Here is a 16,900-nt window from a genome sequence, read left to right as displayed (position 1 = left end):
TCAGTTCTTTATCTCAGACAAAATGATGTGTCTTGATTTGTTACATAATTATTAATTAACCAAATTAATTAATTAATCAAATTAATTAATTAATCAAATTAAATTTATCTAATAATCTAAAGGAATCCCTTTTCTTATTCTAATTTCAAGCCTAAAGTATTTTAACATAATATGACTAGAAAAAAATGGCCCTTTAAAGGGTTAAACATATTTTGGAGATACGAATATAAGTTAAAATTATTTAGTTCTCTACCTGCTATTGTAGCTAATTTAACTTTGCTAACTCCTCACCAGATTTGCCGGAATGAGCCCTTACCTAGGATAAGCCGACAGAAGCACGCGTTTGACTAATAATCCGCTTAACATAACAATAAATGTTGACTGTGAATGTTGATTCTGTAGTATGTAAATAGATGAAAAACTGTCTGAAAGTATATTAAGTTTAACACGTCATGTTCCAGTTCTCATTCTGCAGCAAAATTTTTGCTACAAGTTCAGCAGGAAAAGCAGCGTTGTAATTTTTTAATTTGAACAAAAATATAAAAAAAAATTATCCTATCTAATGGAGATGGCCCGTAAACTTCACAGAATAATTTTTATGAAAATGATATTTGCAAGCATTTGATTTGTTAATTTGTTTTTAAGAAAATTCACCTCTCTTCAGATAACAACTCCATTAAGAAATCAGTCTCCAAGACAGCTGAATACCATTCTTTCAAAACTTTGGGATATATGGTTCCCATTGGATCTCACAATCTATGAATTGTATATTCTTGCCTATTCGTAACGATAAAAATAACTGCTTTGCTTTTTGGAATATTTTTGTATATTTGTTTTGATGTTCTGTTTCTCATTATGATAGAGTCATTTTAAATATTTTTTTAATTTTTTCTATTGTTTCCTAAATTATTATTTCTCCATAAATTCTTAATTATTTCTTATTTATTTAAAATCGTTTCTGTTCTCTATTTACAGTTGGTTCATGTGTCCTCACTTATAATATTAGAGTAAACCTAATTTAACCCGTATTCCTCGATATTTTTAAAATTTAGTTAATGGAACATAAACTATTTATTAGATTATCTTTTAGGCTTTGTAACTTAATTTAGCTCGTAAATATAGATTCGTAAATTCCTTATTCCAAAAAGAGAGAAACACACAATATGATGAGTATGAGCTTAACAACATCATTTCTAAGTTTCAAAGTCTCTGTTTCTTTACCTGGGATTTTCAAGAAAAATCTTGTAAAATATTTATTAATGCTATTCTGTTTTGTATACATTTTTCGCTTTTGTTTTGCAATATAATTTCCAAAATGATGAAAATTAACTTCTTTTTTGTGGAAAAGGCTTTTAAAAATGAAGCCAAATAGAACTCATAGCGCAAAGCTGTCAGTATATATATTTCCATCATTCATTGGCACGAGTTGATGAAACGTATCAATACCAATAGAAAACTACTCACTTAATTTTTACGATGAAACATCAAGATCATTTTAAACACTGAACGAACAAGCATGTTGACAAAAGAAATATTATTAATCTTATTTATATTGCTAATAATATTATCCCAAGATATTGCTTAAGTGATCATTTTTGTACTAAATGATTCAGTATCACTTAATGATTTGTTGGACTGTACTCGAATTGTGTGGATAAGTGGTTGTGCACACATTAACTGATGTTAGGCTGCTACGTGACACCAACGAACTTCATTTCCTATCCATTGCTCATCCACTGTCTGAAACAAAAGAGGTAGAACCCATTGAGTGCATATTGATGACTACAAAAGACCACGCCCCTTTCATTATGAATGAACTTTTAGTTGCTTTTGACATTTGATCTATTTTTAGAAAATAATTATTGCTCGAGTTTCAAAATTGCGGTTCCTTTTGGCTTGATGAAATTTATTAATCAATATATAAAACTACGCAGAATTTGTTATTTTACATTGATATATTATTATTGAACATAGTCAGTTCATCCCCATTATTTAATTGAATTAAAAGATCATGTATTTATGAAACGGATCATTTTTAAGATTTTATTTCATATAAAAGCGGGTTGGATTCCTTAATAATGTGAAGCATCATACGCTTGGAAATAAAGTATATAAAAATTATAAAAAGTGATTCATGCATCTTATCACCAAATCAATTAAGTAAAAAATCCTTGAATCAACGATTTTTTCAATCTTCTCCTTTTATGATCTAAAGAAGAAATATAACGCTCCAGCAATTACTATCCGTGATTTGATTTTCTTTTCAATGCGCCAGATAAAATTAAAGTATTGAATTTATATCTAAAAATAGCATTACAATTATGAAAAAAACGATTTCAAATTATATTTATCAGCTCAAATTAATCCATGCGGACTTTTTGAATGGATTTATAAATGAGACTTCAAAATCAGAATTAGAGATAAGGAAATAAAATTTAATTTCAGTTATCTTATGCATTCTACAAATAAACTAAAATTTTGAAGAAAAGCATTTTCCCTATTATTTGAAATACAAAATTAAAAACTCTAATTGTGAGTGAATGGAGAAATTTAATGCTCTTGCATACGCTTAGATTATTTTTTCATTTGCTTTTCAGATTAAGTTAAAGGAAATTACATTATCTTAACTGAGGCAAATGTAATTTTTTTTTCCAAATTACAGTTATAATATCCAGTTTATTTTATATTTGTTATGGACATGTATTTTCACAAGAAATTTTATTGCAAAAAAGGAAGGAAATTACTAAAAATGGAAAATTGTTTCATGCATTGTCTTGAAGGATTTTTATGTCAACTTGGCATACATATGCTTATAAAGACAAGCCTTATATTAAATATTTTCGCTGGTTTTTATTTCTCTTCATTCTAACTCAGCTAATTTTGATCTGATTAGATTTTTTTGAAACATTAACTCTTCTCTAATTGCTTATAAATGATAATTTTAACCCTTAACTGGGGAGGTAAAATTTTAGGACTTAACTGGGGAGGTGCGGTCAACGAGACCGCATTTCATTTACACTCAAATTAAATTTTCTAATGAATGTGTTAGTATGAAAAACTGCTAGTATATTTTGCAGATATTTTTCTTGATATATAGATATGTTGTAGAAATTTTTCAAAATCTCAAATTACTTGTTACAATAAATAATATTCTTGAAAAAGCATATTACTTTTTACTTTTTAAATCATATTTATTTTTACAGTATATGAAGGTATATAGAAGAGAATATAATGTAAAATTCAACAATGATATGAAAAAAAAAATGACAATGGGTAAAATTGGCTCCTTTTTTTATCGGCTTGTGTTACTTGCATAGCACGGTTTCCTAGGGCATTTTAAACATACAGGTTAAGAACTAGTATAAAAATCAACCTATAAATTCTGTATATATATCTCTTGGTATATTAATATATTTTATAAATTTTTCAAAATACATTATCACTAGAAAAATTAATTATGTTTGAACATACATATCAAAATCAGTTGAATGCGAACTTTCATCGAAAAACTCTTCTATACAATTACCCTTATCACTAAAATCACTTTCTACGTCATTTAAAAGTGTTTGGAACACTGCTTCATAATAGGATCAGTAAACTGGATGATATTTCGGGGCCCAAGTTTTAGCGCCATCTGCTAAGCCTTGTTCATCACTGGGACACTAACAGGGAGATGCGGTCTTAGAGACCGCGCTCGAAGAAATAACTGAATTATTTTAAAAAGCATCTGCTGAAATCGGTTGAAAAAGTGTACGTGTATTCAAGGTCACAAAACAGGAAGCTACAGGGTCAATCCATTCAACTGAGCTAAAAATAGAATAGGGGTGACAGAGAATCCATCGCTAGCGGTCTCACAGACCGCACGTCCCCAGTTAAGGGTTAAAATACCTTTTACAAAGAATATTTAAAAAATAACGCATGAATCTCCTTTTAAAATTCAAATTCTGATTTATGTATGAGATTGAAGTATATCAAGTAGATTAAAGGTTTTTATAAAATTTATTAAATTTAAGTTTAAGCAAGCATTTGGATTGGTAATCATGGATCGAAATTTTTATGCAATGTATGAGAAACGACTTTAAGAACATTAAAAACTCATTTATAATCTTAGAATTATTTACGGTATTTAAATCGTATTTAATATGCGATGTTGAATGAATATTTCTGCATTAACATCACAAGCATATTTATCTCTCAAATTGCCAATCATAAAAAAAGGATGCTTTTTCATCTATGTCAAATAATTTACATAGAATATATTGAATAATGCCTCAGAAAATGATGCACTGTACCGTAACTGAAGTTGTATTTTCTTATCTGCGGTCGATTTCAATAAAGCCAGTTCTCTTTACTGTTGATAAAGCCTCGATTTACTAAATATTTGATGAACAATAAAAAAAAATCCTTTTCAATTCTTTCCTATCATCGTAAATAGAATGCTAATATAATCTAAATAAAAAGTAAAATGGAATGCAATCCAAAGATGATATTAAATTTTATCGAACTCTTCAACTGTTGTACTGTGTTGTGCTTAAAAAGACAACATTCAATATTCAGTTTTTAAATTTCTTTAATAATGTAGGTTTACCGCTTTTTGACGATTATTTTGTCCTTATAATCCCTTTTTAGGGTTGAAGTTGTATGGATTGAAATATATTATCTTGTTAGCTAGTTTTCATACGAATTTGGTAGTAATCGAATAAAATATCATAGTGAGTTTTTATGCGAGACTTCCAAGACGTATTATAAAGTGAGTGGATCTTGCAATACAAAATTTTGATTGCTTAGTAGATGGAAATGGATATGCCATTGATACGCCGATGGATTACCAAGAATATTCTGAATGACACTTCATCTGAAGAAACAGATAAAAAAAATAGTTCCATATTATGGAATGAAGGAATGCAACTAAACTATATACAGCAAATAGGATCTTATACCAGATTTTTATCAGTTGCGCATAGATAAATGCATTATTGAAGGAATTAAAATTCAGAATAATTAGTAAAATAGTAGAAGTCTTAAAATGATTAAATAATAGAGTTCGCTTTTATTTCCCATATATAAAATATAGAAAAATACAAAAAAAAAAAAAAAAAAAAAAAAACACCTTGACCTTGAGATTTTAATGAATCTCATCATTAGTGACCTCCTTACCCTTCAACCTCAAAAAAGGAATTTTGTCCTTCTGTGAACACAGTTATTCAAAGACCAAAAAAGTAAAAGGCGGAAATTTCGAATGTAGTCTCTACATAAGAATTGTAGATTTGAAACTTGGGATGAAGTCTATTTCTTCGTCTGTCAGCTCGCATGTGAAGACAATAACACAAAGACGCTGTGAGCAATGTAACTGAATTTTAGTCTGATTTAAAAATTACAAATGAGCGTCGGATTTTGATCTCAATTGAACTCTCCATTGTTCTATTAAGCTAAAATATTTATGTTCTATCTTCTGTACGTATACGAGAAAGTCTAATAGAAAACCCTTCAGCTGCAAAATTTCAACAATAAATATTCATTAAAGTTTTCCTTGGCCTTTTTTTTATCATCAAACGTTAAGGAATCAATAAAATATGCTAAAGAGTTAAAATAGTAAAGAATTAAAAATTATTTTTCATATAAAAATGAGCCTTATTTCAATAACTACCGTTAATAGAATGAAATATTTAAAAATACTTTAACCGAATATCTTTTTTTCTTATGTTGAAAAAATTGTCATTAGAAGAAAATACTAAAGATCATTTCATGGATCATTCTGTTTCAAAACAAGTGACATTTTTACAAAATTTGAGTTAACATTTGAACAAAAAATTACCTACATTCGCTTTATTGATTGTTCTTCTCAATAAAAACGTCAGAAGCTTTCTTGAATTTTTTATTGTTATATTGAAGTATATATTTATTAAGAAATAACCGACAATTCTAATTTTTTAATGTTTATTATGAAATAATTACAAGTTTCTTATATTTAACAATTCTTAAATAAATATTGCAACGTTAAAAATATGACTTTGCTTTAATTCTATCGAACCCTAGGCTATTTTTTACAATATACTACTTTACTATAATTTACTTATAATAAAAATAATTTACTTCGTTATATGATGATCCATATAATTTTTTATAAATATTATATTTGTAAAATACTCTTTTCAAACTGAAATGTTCCCGAGAGATTATATTCCAGATTTCTTACAAAATAAAACGCACTATTGAATTCTGATTTGCTCTGCATTCAAGTTTGGCCTTTCTACAACCTACGTACCTAGCACCTTAGTAAAAAGACATATCATTCCAGTTAAAATTACACAGCTGTGAGTGAAACTTTCAAAGAAATATTTTTAAACTTTTAAAATACTCACTGCGACTCATGTTTTCGCTAATATGAAGTCCAGATGTCTGTTGTCTTCCACCAAATACCATTTCTTCATTACTCATGGTGTAGATGCGGGAAATCGTAGCCGTGCATTTGAGTTTCATGTTTCCATTCTGAAAGTGCTTGCTCGTTACAACAAACTTGAGACCCAGACTTGAAGTCTCTAATCCATCAGCATGTCGTGTGGTTGAATATTCCGTCTCGTATTCTGGGCCGACCTGAAATAAACAAAACAGCGCATTTTCAGTTAGTATTACATATATCGTCGTTATTTTCGAAGTTAAGAGCACTGCCAACCTGAAATAAACAAAACAGCGCATTTTCAGTTAGTCTTACATATATCGTCGTTATTCTCGAAATTAAGGACATTAAATATTAAAGGAATGAGAAGAAATGAGGTGGTGTAGACATGAGAAAGTTTTATAAGTATCCAATTGCAAATCAACGGTAATAAGATTTTCTGAATATTTGAAATGCATGTTTGCAATATTTTATTAATGTAAACCAGAAATTTTCTGAACATAATTTTTAAGAAAACACTACAAATATTAGAGAGGCACTCTAGACAGAAAACTGACGTTGAATGATTGGCAATTATTAAAAAAATATCAAAGAATATCTATAGATCGGCGTTATCTTATTACAAACTGCAGCTGACTTATGCAAAATTGTTAGGATAACGATATGAATATTAAAAGAACATTACAGATATCAGATAGCTATATCTAATTGAAATTCAATAATAGTATTAATGATACTTATAACTCATCTAAATGTATGCATTATTTAATTATTATAACCAAATTTAAATCAATATTTATAGAAAAGTAACAAATCTTAAAATTAAAATTTTCCAGGAAATATAAAATGAGTACGAATTTTCATTTCTGGTGAAGTAAAATCTTGTTTTGTTTTTCTTAAAAGTGTGATATTGCCATCTAAAACACATTTAATATATTTTTTTATTAAATAAAAGATTCTTCGCTTTAGAAAATTTATTTATTATTTATTGATTCTTTAATGATAAAGAAAATGCAATAAAAATTAATTAAAGAACTTATATGGTTATATTTTTTATTCTTTGTTTTTGTAATCAACATAGAATTGCGCCGTGCTGGCACTCATAGAAAGATGTACATTAACACATCTTACAGCTATAATTTCATAATATTTGCTATTTTTCAGTAAAGCTTTTTGCATTTGTAACAGCAGTGACAATCATAGATTAATAAAGCAGGGTTTCAATAATTTGAGGGAAAAAAATTAAATATTTTTCCATTTTGCTTATTGTTAAAGCTTTGGAACTAAATTGAAAGAGTTGACTACCACATCAGTCTTTGTAGTGATACTAATTATTTATCTCAAGATAAATTTTAAGTATTTGCATTTTGATGTATATGTATACCTATTGCCTCATTATTTTAAGGCATGTGATTCAATGTATTACTTTTAATTCTTGAACTCTAAGATAGGCTAAGATATAACACTAATGAACATGAAGTAATTTTGTATTACAATCTGATGAAAAGAAAGCAAACAAATTGTTAGAGATACTACAGAAATAAGAATGCTTGTTCAAACTCGAGAATTATTGTTAATTAAAGTTTATTAAGTTAAAATCATGTTATTTATCTTCATCTTTACCATTCTTTTATATTTTACCATTTTTTTTGTTTACAAAATCGTTTTTAAAATTATTATGATAAATAATTTCATATATAATTTTTAAGTATTTAATCGTTTGTTGTAGTTGGTTTCCTTTCTTTGGATAACAGAATAACGAAGTCTTTGTAGAGCAGAAAATGCATCAACCTAGTAATCAACTTTCAATGGAATAACATTGTCAATTCTTAGAACCTTTAAAATATTTTACGTCGTTATATATTTTGAATTCTAGAAGATTTTGCCCTCTCGAAATTTAAATTATTGAAAGAATTAGTCGTCATCGAAGAATTTGCTCTCCATTTACTAGAAATTTAAATCAACATATTTCAGTATTATATTTTAATTAGTGAATATCCGTGGTTCATAAGCTTTCAAGATGTGAACATTTTATTTTGCTGGCAGAATTATTTTACGATATCAAATATTTATTAATCAGTTCTTACTTTAAAAAGTATTTTTAATTATGAAATTGTCAAATATCAGAACTTTTCGAATTATGAGTATCAATTAACCCAGGAACAAAATTTGCTGAACAATATCTCACATTTTCATTCTGTATCTCAATTATAACCTCTGAAATCGATAAAATTTTTAATATGACATTCAACAAAAAAAAAAAAAATCCCTGAGATAATTCATCATGTTTTTGCATGTAGAGAAAAATGATTACATTTTTATATTGATTTAATGAAAGAGGAAATCGTTAAGTAATATTCTCTTTGCTTTACGGAATAGCAACAACAAATTAAAAATAAATAAATGAAGAATTGGGCTGAATGCTATTTGGAACATTTTCGTTATGCTTTACTTTGTTGCAAAATAATCTGCAATGCCTGGTTCAAATATCTTATTCCATAATAGAATAGAATAGTATCAACATTAAACAGTACTAAATTTGCCTTCCATAAATGGAATTCATAACTCACCAAACTGATTCTAAATAGAAAGAATTAGATTTTCCACCAAACTATTAATGCATTCTTTGGTTGTTAAAAACACTTTCCCTTATCATTTTCCCCCAAGTAAAACTTTGATTGATAACCTCAAGATTTGAAAGATCCCAGAAAATAAAAACATTCATAAGATTCATAGAAATAAAAATAAATATCAAATTACATAGTTCGGGAACAATTAACCCACAAAACTTGTTTGATATAATATCAGCCATAAATGTGACTTCTTTACCATTGTATTTCAATAAATATTTACAAATAAATGACAATCTGAATTACGTTAGCTTCTCTGAAAGATAGTTTTAATCACTTGCTTTTCTTAGAAACTAATCATATTTTCTCCTTATCATCATTGTTGATAATAATATAATAATTTATTCAATTTATTCCTTGTGACGTTGATGACTCAGTTAGGAATATAAGTAGAATAAAATTTATCTGAAAATCAAATTTTTAAATCGTGTACACATGTATATTTTGCTTATTTTCGTTATCATCAATTTTATTTATCTACTTGCTTTACATAATGAGATGGTAATAACATTCAATTATTGCATATTCTTACATTTCATAGATTTATTTCATTTCAATTTAGTTACTCATTGTGTTTGGGAAATAAAAGAAGAGATTCTTGCAGTTCAACTCAAGTAATCCTTTACGAGACAATCAAATTATATTAATTTTTTTCAATTTTTGGAATTTCTATAATTTGTTTTCGTAATTTTCTATCAATATAATGTTTTGAGCATGAACTATTGTAATAAATCCTGTTTAGGAAATAAAAATAAAGGGATATAAAAGTCTTTATCCATTCTTTCTTCTTCGAATCAGTTCCCGCTTTTTAAATGAAAAGTATCTAGCACCAAAGAACTATTTTGCTTTCAGGCTTAGAATAAAACATTTAAATGTAATTACGAAAAGTAAAGCATAAATTATAACTTATTATTAATAATAAGAAAACAGCATAAAGAAGTTACTATAAATTTCTAAAATATGCAAGATGAAGAATCCAATATTTTTGCAAGTTCGAGGAAAATATTTAAAAAACGTGTCCTTTTATTTTTGATGCAGAAAGAAATAAAAACGTATTGCCAAATTCATTTTAGATTATTTTGAATACTAATCATCGCCATGGTTTTCATTGTCCATTATCAGTTTTTATCTTATCTCTAAAAGTATTGCAAAGGATGTTATTTGAAAGGAATAAAATATTATATTTTTGAAAGAAGTGACTAGAAATATTCTCGCATTTGTTAATAATTTTCAAATGAAAAAGAAATTAATCGATAATTATAAATAAGTCATACTTGATATATTTTACAGTACTTTTAAATTTTACAATTTAAATTTTTGCATATTACTTAGATGCTTTTAATTAACCTTCAAAAAAGCTTTATTGTTTAACTGTTTACTGCCGAAACAAAGCGATTCAACTTCCACAAAAAAACAAATTATTCGTGTTGTAAATCATTACGATAATCAATAGAGCATGCTTAGGAATTATATAAAATTACATTAATGATTAAATTTAATGATTCTAAATTTAATCAATTATAATATGTACATTTTGATATTTCAGACAATATCGATATAATAATAACATCATTAACAATACAAGTTATCCGAGAAATAACATTGTTATTTTCTTTCTAGACTCGTACGGTAATTAATATCTTTGCTTTATGTATTATGTACAAAACTGTCAATATCATGCAAATATTTTTAACGCCATTAATTACATAGATAGAGATAGAGATAGAACATAAATGATCATGTTATTTCATCCTTTTTTCTTGTCATTCTTTGAGAAATTATACTTGACTTGAAATAAACATTAATAGCTCTAATCCGTTTTGACAAAATTTTCTCTTTGATGGTATTTCCTAAAAAACCGAAGAACTCTCTGGTATTTCTCATTATATCAATCTTTTTTTTTTTCGTTAGCATTCTTATATTTCTTGTTCATCTTGTAATTTCTTTATATGTAACGATATCTAAATAGAACAAAAGTTCTTATTTTAGCCTCCATTCTCTCATACATTATTACTAGGGATTGCAATACCGGTATACCGGGATGCCGAATACCGGTATTTTGAGCCATTTATACAATTTTGTAATACCGGTATTCACAAGTTTAAATACCGGTTTTTCGGTATTTACTGGAAATTTTTAAAATTGTCTCCACTATTGTTCAAGGATCGTCAACAAAGCAAAATAGTATACGTTTTTGTTTTTATGTCTCCCTAATGGGCGAAATTAATTAGCTAATTAATGGATTAATTAATTGCTTAAATCTAAATTGGCGAACCATGGATTATCCCTGAAAGAAGATATTGTAACCATAACGACTGATGGAGCAACCGTTATGAAAAAAGTTGGAAAGTTGATTGGTGGAAATCAGCAATTGTGCTATTCTCATGGAATTCAATTAGGAGTAATAGATGTATTATACCAAAAAAATAAAGAACGGAAGAATCCAAATACGGTGTATATAGAAACTTCGGATTCCACCTTTGAAGAGAGTAAGAGTGAGAGTGACATTGACAATGAAGATAATGACAATGTAATTGTTGAAGTGGATATTGCTAGTGAGGATGAAATATTAACCCATCAAGAATTACTTCCTATAATTTATAAAGTTCGAAAAATCATTAAGATATTTAAACGTTCCCCTATAAAAAAATGGCATATTACTAAAATATATACTAACTGAAAATAAAACAGAATATATGTTAATATTAGATTCTAAAACTCATTGGGAAAGTTTACTCCTAATGATGGAACGATTTTTGAAACTGAAAAATCCTATCCAAAAAGCAATAATCGACTTAATTCTGTAAATTAATTTTTTAGATAGTGAATTCGACTTAATATCCAGAACTATATCAGCTTTACTTCCAATAAAACTGACTATTGAAGCATTATGTCGGAGAGATTCTAATTTATTAACAGCCAATGCAACAATAAATTTTAGGTTGCAGTCACTGAAAGAACAGCACGCATCACTATCTGAAGAATTATATATAACATTGAAAAATCGCACAGAGGAAAGGCATACCGAAATAGAAAATGTATTATGGTATTTACATAATTATAATGATTTTAAAAATGAAAATGAAAAAGAAGAAAAGAAAATAACCAATTCAAATCTGATTAAGTTTATAGTAAATTTTCTGTTCCTTTTATGTTTCTTTTATTGTTTATTTTATGTTCCTTTACTTTTTTGTGACTCTTTATATACTGTTATAATTTATAAGTAACAAATTATTTTTAGTGATATTTACACTCTCTACTAAAACTGGCAAATAAAACAAAGAAACACCTGCGTTTTCTTTCTTTTTCTTAAATTTCTAAAACCGGTATTAAAACCGGTATCCCGGTATTAAGATCTAAAAAATACCGAATACCGGTATTGAAATTTTGGTCCGGTATTGCAATCCCTAATTATTACATATTAATTAAATAACTTGCTGCTTAACCTTTTGAAATGAATAAAAAAAGAGAATCTGAAATCGGGAAATAATAATGAGAAAAAACAAGAATTCGCATTTGATAGTTCAGTTAATCTTCTATGACAAATATGTAAAATAAAGAATGTGGATTATAAGAATTAGTTTCATCTTTAAAACGAACTAATTTCTACAGCCTTTAGTGATCTATAATAAAACGCACATTTCATGAAAATCATAGATAAAGGAAGCACAGCGACCCAGATTACACAAATTTGTGAAGAGAAAGGTTTTCAATCTAGCATAGTGTTTATAAATATTATCGAAATTCTATTCTGATAAAACGCTTACATGTTTCCTAAATACCATAATTTTTTTTTAGTTTGTATTAGTTTGCGAGATTGCATCTAATAACGAATATATATTCACAAGTAATTGATAGTCCTATTAATAAGATGTAATCATTAGAGCATCAATTACATCATTATAATAATTCCATCGTTTATAATTTCACTGGCATTAATGGATCGTCGTCAAAACAGGCCATTTTAAGAGATAATCAATGTTTACAGCTATTACTGATTAATAATTTGTAGAGCTAAATGAAGTAGTTGACAAATTGTTCTTTCTCTACTTCCTTAAAAGCCTTTATTTCCAGTAACTGAATATACATTTAAAGTATTTCACATTTATTATACAGCGTATACATTAATCTAATTAATAAAAGTGCTGCAAAATGTGATACTTAGCATTCATTGCTAACAAATTCCCTAACATACTAGAAATGTTTTTTTTTTTAATTTATACTCTATCTTTCGTCATTTGTGATTATACGACTATTTGAATTGTGGTATAAGTGCATTCATATGCATAATTTATAGCATTTAGTGAGGACAAGCAATCAATATCATTACTTAATGAAACTCCCACATTAATTAGCTTGAAAGTTTGATGAAATTACTTACTTCGTATTGCAGATGAAAACGGTCTAACGAATAATTTATTTATTTTTTTATTTGAAAGGAATGATATTTCATATATTTAAGAAAATAAGGTATTTATACTTGCCTGTTAGGAATACTATAGAGAAAACGTGCAGCGTTTTTACAATCATTTATCGCATTTTATGTAAATAAAGAGCTAATTTATTTTTTGTTTCCCAATAGAAAAGAAATTCCTAATACTTAAGCGTCATACTAACAAACAACTCGGATATTTTGGAAGCAATTAAAATTTCAGTAAGGAAAACATTAAAATAAACAAATAAATAAAGATAAAAAAATATGAAAACCGCAAATCTTTTGTAGAATACCCACCCACCCAAAAAAAATTATAACTATCCATTGCATAAAGAAGTTGATTTCGATACTTTTATGTGGAAACAGAGATGATTCTATAAAAATTCTTTCTATGTAACAAAATAACAAATTCGTCTAAAATTACAAATGAAGGGGAAACTTATACTTTAGCCTTTTCTTTATTGCTTTATTTATTATAAACCATTCTTTATGCTTTTTATTGAAAATAGCATTCCCCTCCCATAAGAAAAAGCATTTGGTTCATTAGAATAAATGAGCTCTTACTTATGTAATCCAGCAAAGATTTTTAAACAACAAATGAACTAACAGTTAAGTAAGTGCCTCGATAATTTGACATACTCCAAAATTTCTAGATACAGATTGATATTTTGCTAAAAATAACAAAAATATAAATGCAATCTTCATAATGTAATCTATTTTTATAAATGAAAAGTCGGAGTTCTTTTTTTCCCTAGATGGTGCTAATATCTTTGCCTTTTTGAGAAAAGTCTTGATTTATTAAAAATCTATCTTATATAATCTGATGTATGTAGTATTAGAATCTGTTCAGACTAAAAATCTGGTATTATACGGGTTTTTTCCGTACGTGTTTCATTTAACATATTTTTAGAATTTTTCACAAATCAGATTTCCTAGTGAAATACTAAATATTTAGAAATTTCTACTACTCCATTTTTAAATTATTCCTCATTATTAGATAAAAGAATTAACTGAAATTTTACAAATAATCGCAGTAAGTGTTCTTCCGTTTTATTCATTCAGTTTCTCCCGGAAATCGATACCGATGCTAAATACAATTTCATTTTAAATGTAAGGAATGAATGAGTTCAGAAGTCTCATAAAGTATTCACTATTCTCTATTTCTATGAAATACGCTATTAGTTTATTTCAAGAGTAAATAACATTACTTATAATAGCCTTATCTACCCATAAACATTATCTCCACTTCAGGACAAGGAAACGATTAGGTAATTAATATCCAGTATCCAATATTCCAAACTAGAGATTTTCTTAGAATACTTGGAGAACCCTTTGATAGTACTTATTGAAATGAAGTAAGAGGAAAACTGGAGTATTTCTGCTGCAATTTGGATTCAATAAACCAGAATCCTTATCCTTTTAACAAACGATATTTTACTCTTGCTTCTGATTCTATCAAATTTGGTATATTTGAAAATGCATTTTCTCTCCCTCTTTTTGTTTTTTGAAGAGGGGGGATTTTTATTTTCATGAACAAATATAAATAAATTGATACAAGCAATATAATTTATCTAGAATAAAACACAAACCTTGACATTCAAATTTTAACTTTTAAATAAGTTGAAAATTTTTAATCAACTTTTTCTCCTCTGGAAATTAAAAATGAAAATTTATTTTTCAAAATCGTGTCACAGTTTGGTAAATCAAATTTATTTCAATATAAGTACTTTTAGACAGTAGTTCTGTTTAAAATAATTAAAGAATTGTTTGATAAGGATTTGTAATCATTTTTGAAATGAAAATGAAGTTTTTTTAGTTGACGCTTAAGATTGCACACATATGAACCTTGACATTCAAATTTTAACTTTTAAATAAATTGAAAATTTTTAATCAACTTTTTTCTCCTCTGGAAATTAAAAATGAAAATTTCTTTTTAAAATCGTGTCACAGTTTGGTAAATCAAATTTATTTCAATATAAGTATTTTTTCGAAATAATAATATAAATTTTTTTAGTTGAAGCTTAAGACTGCACACATATGATCACACCATATAAGAAAATATAAATGAAATATAAATACCTTTCTAAATCGCAGTATTATTAACGTATTAAAAATACGAATGATTTGATTTATTTTCTGCTTGTTAATATTTGATTTATAATTTATTATTATAAATATTGTGGAATCATGCATTTAATTATATCTGCATTCACTACCAGGTTGTTCCACGCATATGAAATCAAAATCCTATTAAATTAATAGATTAATTGATAATTAAATTTTGAAAATATTAAAATAGTGTATTGGCATCGGTTATACAAAAGTTTGCAAAATTTTTAAAAAATCAATGAGGGCGGAAGTAAGTGACCAATCCATTATAAAATCTTATTTTTGCAAATATGAAGAAAGTCAGGTTAAATAAAATAATATAACAAAGCTATTACATTATTTTTTAAATTATTTTATGAGCTGTTCTATATTTGTATTTACAGTGCAATCTTTTATAAAAGAAAATGCTAAAACAATTAGGTAGAATATACGTATGTTATATATTTAAATGTGGTAAAGTGGTCAACTCAGAATTGGCCTTGATTTTTTTGGACATATCCTTTGTTTGTATAAAGGATTCAATTTATTGTATGTTCTGAATACCTATTTTTATAAATTAAAGATTGCAGAAATAATTTATTTTTAGCAGATATTATTTCCATTTAATATTTTTTGTAAAAACATCGAATTGAAATTTCGTTTAATCTCCATAACAAATCTATACACCGATTATTTTCTATGGAAAATATCTTACATGGAATCATATATTTTAAATTTAAAAAAAAGTTGGTAAGGATCCCTGTAATTACAATAATTAAAACATATTTAGATTAGCGAACCTATATCTATAAACTTTTCTTATAAAAAAAAGCGTTTTGCTAAAAGAAATTTTAACTATCTTACTTTGTTGATCAGATAAAGTTATTAATAAATAATTTTACTTGAATTCATTTATTGTTACAGTTTTAACAACACACACTTTCCCTGTATTCATACGATATAAAATAAACCCTTTTCGTTTCGTATATTCAAAGCAATCGATTTTTTAGCAATTACTTAACACTCTGCATGGTTTTTAAAATTACATTTTTTTAAAATTTTAACTCATTTAATTATTCTTGAAAATTAACTTAACTTTAAATTAACTTAATTTAACACATTAAAAATGAATTTTAATGGATATAAAATAATTTCGGTCCAAATGATTTTCTCCTATTTAGATTTCTTCGATATTTCAAGCGCATCTGTTAAAAAGCATAAATTTCTAGCTTTCTTAACTTAAAGTTTAAATATCTTACTTATTAAAACTCTAACCTATTATCTATCGAAGTAAAAATAAAATGTTTATTTAAAAGAGAACATTAATTGAGAATCTTTATAGTTCAAGTA

At 26.7% G+C, this 16,900-nt stretch overlaps 1 protein-coding gene across 3 annotated transcripts in view; it reads right to left on the bottom strand.

The window, feature by feature from the left end:
- Positions 1-16,900, bottom strand: part of LOC129960503 (cell adhesion molecule 2-like) — a 307,448-nt gene that overhangs the window by 15,514 nt on the left and 275,034 nt on the right. For all 3 annotated transcript variants that reach the window (XM_056073974.1, XM_056073976.1, XM_056073975.1), the window contains one exon: positions 6,363-6,594. In XM_056073974.1, the coding sequence (XP_055929949.1) occupies positions 6,363-6,594 (232 nt within the window). The remainder of the gene's footprint in view (positions 1-6,362; positions 6,595-16,900) is intronic.

The sequence above is a fragment of the Argiope bruennichi genome, chromosome X2 (assembly GCF_947563725.1).
Source record: "Argiope bruennichi chromosome X2, qqArgBrue1.1, whole genome shotgun sequence".
NCBI lineage: Eukaryota > Metazoa > Arthropoda > Arachnida > Araneae > Araneidae > Argiope > Argiope bruennichi.
The sequence above is the reverse complement of the archived record's forward strand: the minus strand, read 5'-3'. Positions and strand labels throughout refer to the sequence as shown.